The sequence below is a fragment of the Marmota marmota genome, unplaced genomic scaffold (genome assembly GCF_001458135.2).
Source record: "Marmota marmota marmota unplaced genomic scaffold, marMar, whole genome shotgun sequence".
Lineage (NCBI taxonomy): Eukaryota > Metazoa > Chordata > Mammalia > Rodentia > Sciuridae > Marmota > Marmota marmota.
In genome coordinates, this window is record NW_025999853.1 from 36497432 (window position 1) to 36514146 (window position 16715).

At 33.5% G+C, this 16715-nt stretch overlaps 1 protein-coding gene across 3 annotated transcripts in view; it reads left to right on the forward strand.

Moving 5' to 3' along the window:
* Positions 1-15164, forward strand: part of Tspan8 (tetraspanin 8) — a 34109-nt gene extending 18945 nt beyond the window's left edge. For 2 of the 3 annotated variants that reach the window (XM_015482609.2, XM_048805096.1), the window contains 6 exons: positions 1020-1157; positions 2622-2696; positions 2795-2902; positions 5920-6051; positions 9534-9617; positions 14870-15164. In XM_015482609.2, the coding sequence (XP_015338095.2) occupies positions 1020-1157; positions 2622-2696; positions 2795-2902; positions 5920-6051; positions 9534-9617; positions 14870-14923 (591 nt within the window). In that variant the 3' untranslated portion in view covers positions 14924-15164. The remainder of the gene's footprint in view (positions 1-1019; positions 1158-2621; positions 2697-2794; positions 2903-5919; positions 6052-9533; positions 9618-14869) is intronic. The other variant, XM_048805102.1, reaches the window with a different exon arrangement.
* Positions 15165-16715: the final 1551 nt, after the last annotated feature.

Sequence of the window (16715 nt, forward strand, 5' to 3'; positions counted from 1 at the left end):
AGACAGCAGCCGTGGTGGTCATTATAGGAAACAGATGGGCTACCCGCCTAAAAAATGTTAACATCTGGTGTAAGCTGTCACTCTAATTGTGATGGGCTATACCTGGAGGACATTGGTAGACTGAGGCTAGGAGTAATGAGAGTGGTGAAGAAGAGGGTGCTGTGCTGCCTGCCAGGTGAACTGAGTTATGGCAGATATGTAGCCCACCTACCAAGAAAGGCCCTAGGATGTTTGCCTCTCATCTGAATACTTAATAGTAGTAGGTAAAATAGAGTTTCTAGAATATGCCTTCTAGGAAAGAGAAGATAGAATTGATAATGGAATATCAAGTACTGGACTTTTTTTTTTTAATCAAGATGCAAAGCATTTTTATTAACCTGAAAAAGTCCCTTATGTCCCCTTCCTTCTTTGCTCAAAGGAATACAAGGTTCTGATTTTCATCACCATGGATTTGCTTGTTTTTGAACTTTGTATGTATGGAACCAAAACAGTATTTACTCTTAATAAAGGACCCCCCCCCACTCAACACAATGAGTCTGAGATTCATTCCTATCATTGTGTATATCAGTGATTTGAAGAACATGGGCTTTTTGAATTAAAATAATTAAATTCCCCTAAACACATGCTAGTTTATGTATAAAATGCAAAATATGTGAATCAAAAAAGAGTGAAAAGTAGCTGGTCTTTCTAAGCTTTGAAAAACAGTTTTTAAAAACCATTACATTTCTTCCACCCAACTTTTAACATTATTAGAAAAAGATAAGGTTGGAAACATTATTCAGAAAAGTGGCAGCTTCACGAAATGTATAAGGGTTGAGTTTTGTTTGTTTAGATTATGGAAATGTTTCAAGGGCCCCCAACCGGGTCTTGTACATAGTTGGTACTCAATAGATATTTATTGAATGAACATGAACATCGAGGAAAAGAGTTTCTGTCATTAATTTCTCTCTGTCTCTCTGTCTCTGTCTCTCTGTCTCTCTCTCTCTCTCTCTCTCTCTCTCTTTGTTTTTAATTTCCAGGCTATTAGTTCTGGGGACAATGGGGCTCACTCCCATTCTTCTGTGAATATGTTGATTGCTGTAGGTGCCATCACCATAGTTATGAGTTTCCTGGGATGTTATGGTGCTCTAAAAGAGAATCGCTGTATGCTTCTTTTGGTGAGTTCTCCAGACATTCCAACTCTCAGATTCTTGAGGATGATCTCCTGTCCCCATTCTCTGTCAAAAAAGACTTGCCAAGATTGATGCAACTTTAACTTCTGTTTTGAGGTTTGATTGTAGACACTAATGTGGTTTAGATTTGGCTTAGCCTGGTTTAGATTAGAGGACGTTCTGAGAGGGGGTATATTTTAATCATCCATCCATTCATTCGTTCACTTTGTTTATTCATGCAACACGACTGCATAGATGTATGTGCCAGATAGTGTGCTAAATGACATATGAGATCTAAGGATAATTAAAACCCACTGGGGAAGAGTAGTCAGTAAACAAAGAGCTTTAGTGTGGGAATGGTCGGAAGGGCAAGGATATAAGAGGGAGTTTTCAAGCCAGAGGCAGAGGTGACGGTATGGTGACAGGGTGATGTCGTTTCCAGGAAGACAGCAGGGCAGTCCAGAGCTGACAGGTTTGGGCAACTGAAAGGCTTTGGGTGTGGTGGGAGGGTGGCAGAGGCTATTTTCAGTCAATGATAGGAAATGACTCTGAGTGTGAATTATGGCCAAATCTTATTAAAATGCCCACATGCCCAGCTACGAAAATCTTAAGGGAGAGAATCAACTTTGTCACTTAGAAAATTTCCAGGAGGATAGAATGGGTTGTGATAACTGATAGGCATTCACTTTAAACATATATAGTAGAAAATAATGGATGAGTATGGTAAAAATGTTTAAAGAAATCAATTGTTTATCATATATAAATCTGATATAAGCATTTATCAAAGAGAACTTAAAACTTATTTTTCTAATAAAATAAGTATTGTGTCAGTCCTTGAAACCATACTTTTAACTGTTTATTGTGAGGGGAAACAGAGACAGAGTTTAATAGAACTCTAAGAGCATCTCAGTGTTGTTTTAACTAATAAGGCCTTATTTGCAATTTGGGGACTTTAATTACTTGAGAAGCTTGTTTAAGAAAAAACAAAACATTAATCTGGGAGCCTGTATCCTTCAAAATTATGATTCAGCAGATCTAAGGCAGATTTCAGGAATCTACATATAAAACAAGATGCCATGTAATTGTGATGGTGGTGGCAATACTGTTCTGAAGCCAGCTCTGCATGTGTTTGTAATTGATGAAGAAAGCAAAGGAGAAATAATAGTCTAACAAATTCACTTATGTTTTCAAACTTTCCTTCCTTTAATATCATGGGGATACCAATTGTCCTATAAAGTAAGTTTTGTTTGAACTACTTTCTTTGATCAGTCTTTGAAGCAAATGTTCCTGAGTAGTAATGGACCCCAAATTGGGAGCTTGATACAAAGGGTGGAGGAAATAAAGATTGTGGCTAATATTTCAACTGCTATCTGATCCAAGTTGTCAAGAGTGTGTCATGCTGAAATGTCCTAGATGTTACTAGATACACTGAAGGTAACAGATATTACTTTTTTCTTTTCTTCTCTCCAGTTTTTCATAGGTTTGTTTCCGATCCTGCTCATGCAGTTGACAGCAGGTATCCTAGCAGCGAAATTCAAACCTGAGGTGTGTACACAGAGAATATTTGATAATTTTGGAAAAGTCTAAAAATTTGAAACACTATCTCTGATGCGAATAATCTAACAATACTTCTCAATTTTCAGACTGAGCGTGCTCTGAAGGCAACTCTCCACGAAAGTGCACAGCTCTTGAGTCAAACAAATGAAGAAGGAAGAAAATTTCAGAAAACCATGGTTACACTCCAAAAAGAGGTAATTAGAATTCATATGTCATCTGGGCAGCTGGGCATAGTTATTCAATGTTGGTTTCACTTTTTAAGGTGTATTTCTTAAGGATTGAATACCTTTTTTTTTTTTTTTTTTGCAGATTTTAGCTGATCATTCTTGTCACCTTGCAAAAAGAAAAATTCAAGCATATTTGTATTTATTTTTTTCCCAGATTCTTATGAAGTTTTGAAGTAGTTTAGGACACAGATTAGGAAGATAGGTTTATGGCAGATTATGACAGTTTATGACCCTTGATTGGGTAAAAACCGTAATTCTTTTAAACAGTAGCATATCTGGGATATTTCTCACTCTCTCTTCCTCCATAAAATGATCATAGCTAACATTTTCACTGATATTTACTTTGTATCAGATATTATATTTAGTAGCAAACAATACAACAACCCCAGGAGATGGTGTTTTAGAATGTTTTGTGTTGCTATAACAAAATACTTGAGGCTGAATACTGTATAAAAGAAGATGTATTTAGCTCATGGTTCTGAAGGTTCAAAAGTATGGCAACCTCATCTGCTCATCTCTGGTGAGGGCTTCATAAAAGTTGGTTGCTACACTGGTAGGAGCATATACAGAAGAGATCACATGGTGAGATAGGAAGCTAGAGGCTAGCAGGTTCACTTTTGCTCTTTTTATAGCAAATCATTCTCTTGAGAACTAGTTCACTCACTGAGTGGGGCTGATCATTCTTGACCCTTCCTAGTAAACTGACCTTGGACAAAATGAAATAGAGGCTTCTGGGTTAGGTCCTGAGTCATATTTGCTGCCCACTGTTCCTGGACTGTAAGGTCTCAGTGCCAGCTGTGGGTTTCTAAATGTTCTGTTGGAATATGTTCTTCTGATGTGCTCCCATTCTTGTGTAGAAATCCTGTGCCTGAAGCTGCTTGTGTTCGTAGTTCTATGCTTCTTTCTTATTATCCATTCTGTTTTTCTTCTTTATGTTCTTATCTGCTTTGGCTTTCTGTTTTTAGTTACTCTTTTTGGGAAAAGGTTCCTACCCTAAACTCTGACTGTGGGTGACCTGGGGTACCCTACACATGCACAGAAGTTGCAGAGGCTGAGTGGTTTTCTCTTTGGATTTCAGGAATTCCCCCAAATACCGTGTTAACACTGTATGGAATGTGCCCTTCTTGGGTTCTTGGTGATGACTACTCGTCTAGGGGTGTTCTACCATTTACTCTATCATACAGGTTTTGTTCAGCTGTTATATTACTTTCCAGCAAGTTCCGATCAACTTCTTCCATAACTGTTTACGAACTGCTGATGTTGAGATCAGACATCAAGACAAGCTTTAGCTTTTCTGCCTCCTACCTGGTCTCCTCTATTTCTCTATGCCTCCCAAAGGACACCTGAGGCATATTGTACAAAATACGAACTGACCTGTGAGTGTATTTAGGAGATTTAAATTCTATTTGACATGTAGTGTCCATATCAATTAATGCTATTCAAGATTATGAGATCAGAAAGCATAAGCAATTAGTCATGTCTACCATGGGAACAGGAAAGTGTTCCCCCCCCCCCAAGAGTATCCTCTTTGCTAATTTTGACCTTAGAACCACCTGAAATTGCTAGCTCTTTGTCATAGGAACATCATCTGAGTCATGTGTTTGTACAATTCAGTCTTTGGGCCAAATTACAAGGCTTTATATTTGCCTCAGTTGAATTTGTTAGTTTAAATCCATTTTTTGAATCAAATTTGAAATTGATTCAGTCTTCCAGCATGTTAATCATCACTCCCATCTCTATATCAACTATAGTATTGAAGAAATGCTTTCTATGTCTTTATCCAAATCTTTGATAACAATGTTGAACAGATCACATTTAGGTGAGAGCATAACAGACACATCAACAGATGACAAAAATAAAATTATAGCAGATAATCCATATTATTAAGAGCATTCTATAAGCCAGGCACTGAGCTAACACCACTTCATATCTTCATATGGATTTTCTACAATTTATGAATTAGATGTTTTTATTAGGAATTGTTCTTATCTGAATTTTCAGAAGAATCCTATGACATAGAGAGGTTTAAATAACATGGGTAACATGATCACCTACCCATTAAATGAGAGTGCTTTCAGTAATCTGGCCATTTCAATGCCTCAAAGTCTGGAAGATCAGACAGTGAAGGTTCTAGTTTCTTTAGTCAATTTTTTTTCCTTGCCATTTCTGCATGAAGATTCTTCTCCCTAATAGATCAGTTAGGAGCAAGATGAAGGATAATGTCTTTTATCTTTTTCATTTAGTAATATTATGTGCCATATGCCCTGAGTGATTGGGCTTATCACTTCCCTTTTTTTCTTCCTCAAACTTGGCCAAACTTGATGCTGCCTTGTCTTTGGTGTTTTGTCATGTGTCTGTCTATGTTGGGCCTGAAGCTTACTGACATTATTCTAAGAGCTCCAGCTTGAATTTGTACTTCCCTCAAATATTTAAAAGACGCCTATGCAAGTTCATCTCAGCGAGGGCCCCTGGAGCATGCTCATTGGTCTTTGAAATACCTCTCGTCCTTTTCCTCCTATCAAAAGTGATCAGAAATCATGGGATAAAAATCATAATTTTAACACTTCTTATCTCTTTTGAGCAACAGTTCTTTAATGAGACCTTAACTCTCTTGTGAAAACTTGGAAACTTCTTTGCTAAAAATCTAGGATACCTAGACCTAACTCTGCTCTCTTTTCTGTCTAGAAAAAAAAAAAAAACTAGAAGGGAAGTCTTTACTTTTTAAAAATCAGTTTTCTAAGTTCCTTAGACTTTTGCATCTTAGCTCAAATTTTCCTGTTATTACTTAATTAATAACTATTAAGACCAAAATGAAAGATTCCTTTATTTCTGCTTCTATATTCAGAGAACTGGGCGAGTTGACTTACTTTATATTTTAGCATAAGAAACATGTTCATAATGATATTCAGAAGAATATAATTCAATGTATTAAAAATGTTTTTAATCTCTCAATGACTGTTTTTATTCTACTTTTCATTGAACAGTTTAAATGCTGTGGTTTGATCAGTGGAGCTGCTGATTGGGGACGTAATTTTGAAGAAGCTTATGAGTCATGTAAATGTTCAAGTCCATCAGATTCTTGTATAACTTATACAGGAAGATATGTTTATAAACAGGTGGGAACTAAATCAAACTTATCACAATAAGTGGTTCTGTTATTTTATTTTCCCAATGAAAATCTCTACAAAAATTTGAAACGCAGCAAGTACAATGGAAATCATGATATGAAAATCTCAGGAATTACTCAAATAAAAAGGAAATACTTACTGAAAAATAAGAGCAGAGCTGGACTCAATAGTGCATGCCTGTAATCCCAGTGGCTTGGGACACTGAGACAGGAGGATCACAAGTTCAAGGCCAACTTCAACTATTTAGTGAGGCTCTATGTAACTTAGTGAGACCCTGTCTCAAAATTAAAAACAAAAATTTAAAAATGGCTGGGAATGTGCTCTGTCCCTGGGTTCAATCTCCAGTACAAAAGAAAAAAAAAAAAGAAAAAAACATAGAAAGAAACAGATATTTAAAAAATTAAAGTATTTCATTAATTTCTTCTATGGGTTTGGTATTATTTAAACCCAACTTTAGTAGGTCAAAGTAACATTTTACATGTGAAAGCAAAGTACAAACTAACATAAAAGTTTATTTTGGCCTGTCTTTGGTGACCTTAATCATTATTCTCTTTTTTCCCCCTATTGTAGACTAAGTTCCAGAAATAAATATTTTCACTTCAGCTTGTAAAATCAGGCCTCCCCCCACCCTCCCAAATCAAAGGTTTCTTTTCTCAAGAAATTGTACATGTGTAAAGAAAGGATGTGACATTTAAGGGTTTAGGTTCTGAATGTTTAATGTACCTACAAATTTACCTATTGCAATTGAGGAGTTGCTTTGGATATTTAAAGTTAACTTAAAAGACGATTTTTAAAAAAATGTGTTTTAGATGCCATATCTATGTGACTTGTGGCTATTAATATGTATTTGTCATATTTCTTTTCTGAATCAATTCATCAAATATTTACAGACTACCTATGTGCTAGCCTTTCTGCCAGCCAGTTGAAATCTATTCTTGAACAGGGTACAATGTTATACACATGGATGCTCAAATTAGGAAGAGAGAAATGTAATCAGGCAATTTCCATTTGAGGGACTGTTGGTATTGTGGGGATAGAGGAAAATTTGGGTATTATGGACCCAAACTAAGTTAACATTTGAAGTTCAGAATATGTTTCACAAAAGGATGTGACATCTGTCCCTCACCAAAGGGCTTTTCATAAACTGTCCCTCTGTTTGGAAGGAATGCATAAAAAAGTAACGTTGATATTAGTGTTTCATTTATTTGCTGTTATTCTTCACTGCCTATTATATGTCAAATGGACCCTTGCTAAAATCAGAAATGCTTCAGGATCCTCTAGCAAGTTATAATCATTTGGGGAGAGAGATACATAATTATTATGATTCACAATGAGTTAATGTCTATAATATCTGAAAATTATTTTCAGTCTGGTATTGTTTGGGCTTAGTGATAGCTCCTGAGATTAATATATTCAAGGAAATGAAGTATCTCAGAAAAATTTTCTCCTTCTACTACTGATCTGTGTCACTGATCTTATTAGAATAATAGAGACTGTTCTGAAGAATTGCCAGTACTAATATTTCAAAGTAACTGATGGGGGAGAAATTATTTGCCAGACTACCATATTACTATGTCTTTTCATCATCAAAGTAATATTGCTTACAAATTTCGTATTTTTTGTTCTTCCTTTATTCTGTCCTTTATTCCCTACCTAATTTTAGAGGCACAATATCTTCAAAGAGTAGGAAATAAATATAGTGCAAATGAATGTAGTTTCCACTTAGGATAATGAGGAAATGACTAAATTCAATTGCAGATTACTGTCTCCTATTAAATATTAAATTCAAAGATATTTTGCCTCAGGGTTTTGAAAAGCCTATTTTTGAAAAGTATTATCAGGAGAAAAAAGAAAGATAGTCCCTGTAAATTCACACAACATTCATCTGAATGTAGGTTGATAGCTGCCCCAAGTTCCCAAAAGGAAGGTCAGAAATTCATAAAATACTTGCATCTGTCGCGTGTCATTTGTAAGAAGTCTGGAAAAATATGAAATCTGGAATGTCCATGATTCATAATTCTTTTTTCCTTCCTGTTTGCCAAGATAGCTTCCTTATCTTGGGGAAAAGGGAAAGAAAAACCCTCAAGTATAATAAGTGTGACTCAGTAGATACTATCATTAATCTCTCAGTTAACCCTAAATGACATGATGATCACCTCAAATGCTTACTGCTTTGGATTGGATGTGCATAGAAAAACCCACTAAATTCAGGATGAAGGGAAAAGATAAAAGCCCATTGGAGAACTTTTATTTTATAAGTAGTAATATTTTATGAGCCTTTTGTACGCATATGACTATCATAGGGATGATACATTTTATGACAATACAGGCAATACCTCTACTACACTGTGTAGTATTTTTCCATTTTAAAAATTATCCTTATGGTTTATAATTGTTGAAATTTTTAAATGTGGTCTGAAATTATTTGAAATTAGAATTGCATGTTAGTTTGAATAAGCATCAAAAATACAGCAGAGGGCTGGGGCAGGGGCTTAGTGGCAGAGCGCTTGCTTAGCATGTGTGAGGCACTGGGTTCGATTCTCAGCACCACATATCAATAGATAAAATAAAGGTCCATTGACAACTAAAAAATATTTTAAAAAATATAGCAGAGAGATCACTTTCTAAATGTCTTATCTAACATAATAGCATAATGGCAGACATAATTTTTACCTTCTAGGAGATATCAAAGGATTTTAAATTTTTTGTTTTAAAAAACATGATTAGCTACAACTTCACCCAAGTACCTCTCTGCTGCTGATTAAAAACCTAAAATAGCCAGGTGTGGTGGCATACAACTGTAATCCCAGTGATTCAGGAGGCAGAGGAAGGAGAATCGCCAGTTTAAAGCCAGCCTTAGCAAAAATGAGGCACTAAGCAACTCAGTGAGAACCCTGTCTCTAAATAAAATACAAAATAGGGCTGGAGTTGTGGCTCAGTGAGTTTAATATTCCTGAGTTCAATATCTCTGGTAACAACAACAACAACAAAAATCTCTAAAATATCTGAAGTTAGGATAAAATTCATTATTTATCATGTTTAAGTTTTAAAAATTATAATTTGGGGAGATATTTGTGAAAAAAAACACACATGGTTTATAATTATCGACCCCTAGGTTCAGCAACTCAAAAGTTGAAGCAAAGTTTGCTCCTCAAATTCTTTATAATTTAGGAATATATTAGTATAAAAAGTTGTTATTTATAATAAAAGATCCTTGATTCGGTAATTACAAAATTGAGCAGAATTTTGCTACTCAGATGCTTTTTAGTAGATGAACAAATCACAGGAGTTGTAACCTTCCAAAGCAAGGGGGTTAGCAGGGAGGGAAACAAGAATCCAGTTGCTTTAAGTTGAGTGTGATCCTTGGGAGCAATATAAAAAGTTGACCAAATGAATAAAAATCTTAAATAAATAATTATTAATTAAGGTCTACATTTTAACAAAAGGTAACTTTTTTTTTTTTTGAACAGACATGTGAACCAGTTATAAGAGCCTCGGTTTCAAACCACCTTGATATAGTTATTGGACTATCATTCGGATTGGCAGCTGTCGAGGTACAGTATAATCTTGCATGATTTACTCTCCAATCTATTGCTTGTCCATTAGTTCTTCCAACAGATATTTATGGCAAGCCAAACTAAAAATAAAATAAAATAAAATAAAATAAATAAAATAAAATAAAATAAAAAATAAATAAAATAAAATAAAATAAAAAATAAATAAAATAAAATAAAATAAAAAATAAATAAAATAAAATAAAATAAAAAATAAATAAAATAAAATAAAATAAAAAATAAATAAAATAAAATAAAATAAAAAATAAATAAAATAAAATAAAATAAAAAATAAATAAAATAAAATAAAATAAAAAATAAATAAAATAAAATAAAATAAAAAATAAATAAAATAAAATAAAATAAAAAATAAATAAAATAAAATAAAATAAAAAATAAATAAAATAAAATAAAATAAAAAATAAATAAAATAAAATAAAATAAAAAATAAATAAAATAAAATAAAATAAAAAATAAATAAAATAAAATAAAATAAAAAATAAATAAAATAAAATAAAATAAAAAATAAATAAAATAAAATAAAATAAAAAATAAATAAAATAAAATAAAATAAAAAATAAATAAAATAAAATAAAATAAAAAATAAATAAAATAAAATAAAATAAAAAATAAATAAAATAAAATAAAATAAAAAATAAATAAAATAAAATAAAATAAAAAATAAATAAAATAAAATAAAATAAAAAATAAATAAAATAAAATAAAATAAAAAATAAATAAAATAAAATAAAATAAAAAATAAATAAAATAAAATAAAATAAAAAATAAATAAAATAAAATAAAATAAAAAATAAATAAAATAAAATAAAATAAAAAATAAATAAAATAAAATAAAATAAAAAATAAATAAAATAAAATAAAATAAAAAATAAATAAAATAAAATAAAATAAAAAATAAATAAAATAAAATAAAATAAAAAATAAATAAAATAAAATAAAATAAAAAATAAATAAAATAAAATAAAATAAAAAATAAATAAAATAAAATAAAATAAAATAAATAAAATAAAATAAAAAAATAAAATACCCAGATGCTTTAGGAAAGCATGGGGTACCAAGTGCCCAAGGGCCAGCATCTCCCTAAATCAGCCTTGAGTCTAATGGGGGTGGATTAGAGCAGGGCCAAGGCTGCTATTTCTGAATGATCTCTCTATTGAGGAAAAAGTAGAATTAATTTTTATGGGATTCTTGGTCTTAGATAACCTTTCCCCTTTGAAAAACAGCATAAGGGTTAAAATTTCCTGAAGTGAGAAGGAAAAACCACCAGGATAAAACAAAGAACTAACCTTTATAACTTCTGATTTCTCATCATGATTTTGAAACAAAATAAAAATTGAAATCAAGTGTGGAGAGCTGTTCTCCTGTTATTCTATTCTAGGGAAACCAGTAAGTTCTAAAGACCAGGGGAAATTGCCTCTGATTTTTCTTAGCCTCAGTACTATAAATTCACTTGGAGAAGTTTTCAAGGAAGCTCTGACTGGGGCCTAGGTATTACTCTCAGCAATTTAATTATTGATGTTGAAAAAAATATTCTGTGTAGAAGACTTATCTTGATGGATTTTCTTGGCATGGACTGTTAGAACCCAAGGAATGCTTTTTCATGTCCTAAAAATCTTTGCCAACAGGATGAAATTAAACTGTTTCTGGAGAAGCATTTTTGGAATTATCCAGATCTTAGGTAATTTAGATATCAAGTGAGTCAAATTCACACACAGTCCTATTTCAGAGCATTAGCAAGAATTTAAGCAATGTAAGGTATCTCCTGGTGAATGCCTCTGAGGTCTGAGCTCCACCAAGTGCTATTTGCTTCACTCTTAAGAAATATCCTGCAGCATCCCTTTAGACTTTGTGATACTTTCCACCTCTTTCCCATGCCACATCACTGTCGGATAGGAATTTTAGTTGAGATTAAAACGATTTAGTGTCTTACATGGTCGTTTAGGTTATAGGTAGAATTTCTCAGCCAACTATTAGACAAAGGGTAGGTATTATTAGCAGCAAATTGGACTGTTGACTATTACTTTCTTACAAAGCAAATGAGTAGATCTAAAAGTGAGGCATCCTCTTCATTTGTGTCTGATGTGTTATCAAAGTCAAGTGGCAATATGCATTAGGTCTATTTCTTGTGATTCTGCCTTTGGTTTCCTTGCTCTATATTCTGGGTTTATGTTAATTTAGAAATAAAAGCTAATGTCTATAGAGGTGAGTGAAGACACATTGATACACTTGTATAAACAAGCAGCAACATGCACATATATCTTAATAGAATAGAATTAAATGCATGATTGGGGACTGGGATGTTGCTTGGTGGTAGAGCATATGCCTAACATGTGCCAGGCCCTGAGTTCAATACTGGCACCAAAAGTAGGTAAATGAATAAATACATGAATGAATGATTGGGAGTACAGGCTTATTATAAGGTATTGAATATTGAATATTGAATATTGGCTCTATTATTAAATTTCATGTTAGACCCAACTTCAGACAATTGACTAAGACTGGCTACAGGTCACAGATGCTTTTAAGAAGATTCTTGAAAGCAAAGCCAAAAATAGAATAAATAAAATATGGACATAGTCAATTGTGAAGACTGATGTCTCCCATATCCAAAGCATTGCCAAGATTTTAGATGCATCTAGTGGAAAAATAAAATTACAAGAGGAAGAGAGCATTTCAATATTTTATGAAATTGGTGTAATCCATGTACTTGTTACATGTTTAGATATTTCATGGGTTTTTCTGTACAGGAAAATACCTTAATAAAAACCTTCAATACAGTAATTTATAGGTATAGAGTTTGTTTTAGTCAGCTTTTTCGCTGCTGTGACTAAAAGGACCCAAACAGAACAACTGTATGGGAGGAAAAGTTTATTTAGGGGCTCACAGTTTCAGAAGTCTCAGTCCATAGACAGCAGACTCCATTCCTCCGGGCTCAGGGTGAGGATGAACATCATGGAGAGGGTATGGAAGAGAGAAGCAGCTCACATGATGATCAGAAAACAGAGAGAGAGAGAGAGATTCCACTAGTCAGATACAAATATACCCCAAGGCCACACCCCCGATGCCCACCTTTTCCAGTTACCACTCAGTTATTCTCATTGGGATTAATTCACTGATTGGGTTAAGGTTTTCACAACCCAATCATTTCTTCTAGGAATTTTCTTGCATTTTTCTGACACATGAGCTTTTGGGAAACACCTCACATCCAAACCATAACAGAGTTTATATATGGTGCTGTCCCAAAATATGACTATTTATTCATTTTTAGTTAGATCAGTTAAATTAAGTATGATTTCCAGACTATCTATAAATATGGCAAATGTTTGATTCAAAGAATGTTTTGCAACTCTTTGGCTGCTATTGTCATTCTGTATAGTTTCTCAATCTAAAGCCTGCCTTCCCTCTTTTGTTTTAAAGAAAACAAAACTCATTTTATATACTTTCTCCATTTTATTAAAAAAGAAGCTTTAAAAATAGCCTTTTGTTATCCAGTCTGTAAAAAAACATGTACCCTAAAATGTCCTATGTTCTTAGTCATTAGGACTAATTGCCTATCACTTAGGTGCACTGCCCCCTGCTTCTCTGTTTTTCAAATTCAAATTTAAAAAGACACAAAAATACATAGAAATTTTCTTCTACTAAATCTTTTAAATGAAACAAAGTGATTATCTCCCTGCAGAAAATAAATTCAGACCATTTCCATGGGGAAATATGGGGACAAACAGCCAAAACCTTCTCACATTTAGACTTCTGCATAGAATTTAATGGGGTGGGTCATGGATTATAAAAGACTTTGTTAAGACAATATACCCTAGTAGGAGTTCTTCTCAGATTGGATGCTAGGAATCTATACAGAATGCTTTATTGTATTAAAAAAATTATCCCTGAACATTTTTAAAAAAATTTCTCATTAGATTTAAATAACCAGACTATCTCTCTCCTTAAAAATGATAACAGCAATTTATAAGCCCAGAAAAAAAGATTAACACTTTTTTCTTCACTTTCATTTAAAAAAATAAAAAGCCATTGAAACTGTCAGTCATCATATTGAAAGTTATCCTAACAGGAGGTCCTAAGAAGAGAGTGGTTAAAAGAAAAATGATGATTTTATCACAGTGGTTAGCCTGCTTCAGAACATGGGAACCTGTGCATACCACTTGGGAAGTTTGTCATGAGTCTGAGCATACAGTATAAAATGATGGATCTCTTTTGTTTGCTATTTGTTTGGAAAGATCATAAAAGTTCTTTACAGAGACAGTGAGATGCAAGAAACATCCTTGTCCTCCAGACTTAAAAGTTTCGGATCAGGTAAAAGAATTTAGTCCTGAATTTTATGACATTCTCATTGAAAATCATTACTTCAGAGAATTTATGTCTGTTTTCTTTCTAAGAAGGAAGAAATACCAGGCAGCCGTTCTCCTTTGAATTACATTTCCACTAAGGTATTAGTTAGCAAAAGTCACACAGTAGGAGTGTTTGAGATGACTCGGCATAAGGGCACCTTGCCCTCCCTGCTACCCTTCAAAGGGAACTGGTAGGGAGAAAATTTGCGATTTGCAATGCACATAGGTCCTTTCTGTCATTTCTACATCAAAGCCACCACATGCAAGTCACCAACAGCAAAGCCAGTTTAGAGCAAGTTTTGGGGTCCCTTATTCTTGGGAGAGATAATGAGATAGAAATTATGCCCCATATTTTCAGCTGTGCTTTGGCACTTCAAAGGAAATTCCTGAATTAAGTGATTCTCCCCATATTTTAGAATTTTTTTTTAAGTTTCTTCATTTTTCTTCTTCTAGGCAATGCCTAAAACTATGGCGAGAGAAATTCTAGACTTCTTGATTTTTATGCAGATAATCTAAACCAGATGACCATAGCTTTTTTTTTTTTTTATGTAAGCAATAGGTATATTTAGGCCTCAGGTCCCAAAGTTACAGGGAAAATGCTTTACAGAAAGACATGAATGTTGGAGAAAGTGGAAGGGGTCCTTTGGTGGTAGTTACTACTGCACAACTAAATAGGGCTGTTGAAGACTGAATAGTAAAAACTCCTATTTAAGACAGGAAAAAAACCTCAGAACTTTCTTAGTAGTCTCCTGTCCCATTGGAGTCTAATTTCCCCAGAGATTCAGTAAGACAGAATTTTTTCAAATATAATGTTCTTTCTGTTTATTTAATAATGTCTCTAGAATTTTGCCTTAAAATTTCACATCAATCTTTTCTTTTATTCTCTAGGTACTTGGTACGGTGTTTTCTATGATCCTGTTTTGCCAGATTGAAAAAAGATGAACTTGTTCATGGATATGATAAGCTACCATCAGTTCAAACCCTTTTGCAATTTTACTTTGGCTTTGTGACTTTAAATATATGAGTGTTGTATATGTCCAGAGCAGCTGTCTTACTAAAATGCCTCCTTTAACTATAGATATCTTCCATACTTATTGGATATATTTAAGATTTTAGGGTCATAAGATAAATGATATTAATATGTATTTTTACTCAAAATAAAAATTACATTAGTTGGTGCTTTTTTGGGTGTCTGATCATGGTGTTCAGGTGGCTCTATGCTTATAATGTTCATCTGGAGTCACCCAGAGGAATAACCTTCATTTCCAAGTGACGGGGGCCATAGAAACAAGACTCTTGTGATCTGTAGCGGGCATTAGTGACAAAATTGAACTAAGTTGGGAGTTAAAATGATTGAGAGTGTTCTGGCTGAGTTGCTACCACTTTTCCGCTATGTGTCACTGACTGCTAATAGTGCCTCTCTTTTGCTGCCTACATTGTGGGGACAAGAACTGAGAGCTCCCCTCCCAACCCTTGAATCTCTGGAATCTTTCTGGATCTTCCTCCCATGTACATCGGTTTTAAATACTTTTCTTTCAAGATCTCAGAGATACTCTTAAAATTTACTTGTTATTAACGTATAGTATATATATTATATTTAATATATATACTATATATATATATGAATCTTAAGTGCATAGCTCTGTGAATAGGTATATACCTGTGTAGACACCATCCATATAGAGATGTGAAACTTTTATAGCCCAGCTTCTCCTTCATGCCACATCCAAGTGGTGTGCTGAAGCTGGCTTATGCCAACTTGCTTGAGCAGATTGTACGTATATGTACTTCAAGTCTGAATAAGTCTGGGTTCAGTGCCATCACCTTGTTAACTCATAACCCACCATAATGGGAGTATTAACACCAAGAAAACTGGCAAATACTATAACATTTGGGCTCTTATTGTTATTATTTTAACAGGTGGTTGTAAACGTATCTATATACTCCTTCTCTTGGAAAATAGCTTCCCCACAGTAACTACTCTTCTGAGGACCATTACCACAGATTCATACTGCCAATTCTTAAACCTTCTCTAAAGGGAATAATAAATCATACACTCTGGGTTGTTTTGCTCAGCATTTTGTCTTTGAGACTCATCTATATTATTGCATGTAGCTATAGTTCATTCTCATTGCTATGTGTAATATTCCATTGTATCTGAATACATCACAATATATTTATCCATTTTTCTGTTGTTGGGCATTTGGTTGCTCTATTATGAATAAAGCTTCTATAAACATTTTTTACATATCCTCTGATACATATATGCATTTCTGGATATATTTATGAAGAGTGGGACTGTTTTTTATACGTGTTTAGTTTTAATAGATTCTGCCATGAAATTTTCTAATGTGGTTGTAATAATTTATACTCATACTAGAAAAGTGAAATGTTAAGGGGTTATTCTCAAACAGGTTAGAGTGATGGCCAAGAACTAGGTAATATGGGGGAGCCCTGCTGAGTTAGGGCCTCTCTTCTGTGCTTCTTTATTAATCATGAGAGATAACAATGCTTCCATGATCACATTCTACCTTCCAGGAACTAGACCAGAAACTGTTTTTATGACCTAATTTCTTCTCATCACATCCTTATGACATAAATACTGTTATTATCCCCATTTTGCAGGTGAGAACATTGAGGCTTAGAGAAGTTAGGTAACTTACCCAGACAGAGTAACTGGCTGAACTGGGATTTAAACCTTAAGAAAGCTTTAAATCTTGATTGCTGATTATGT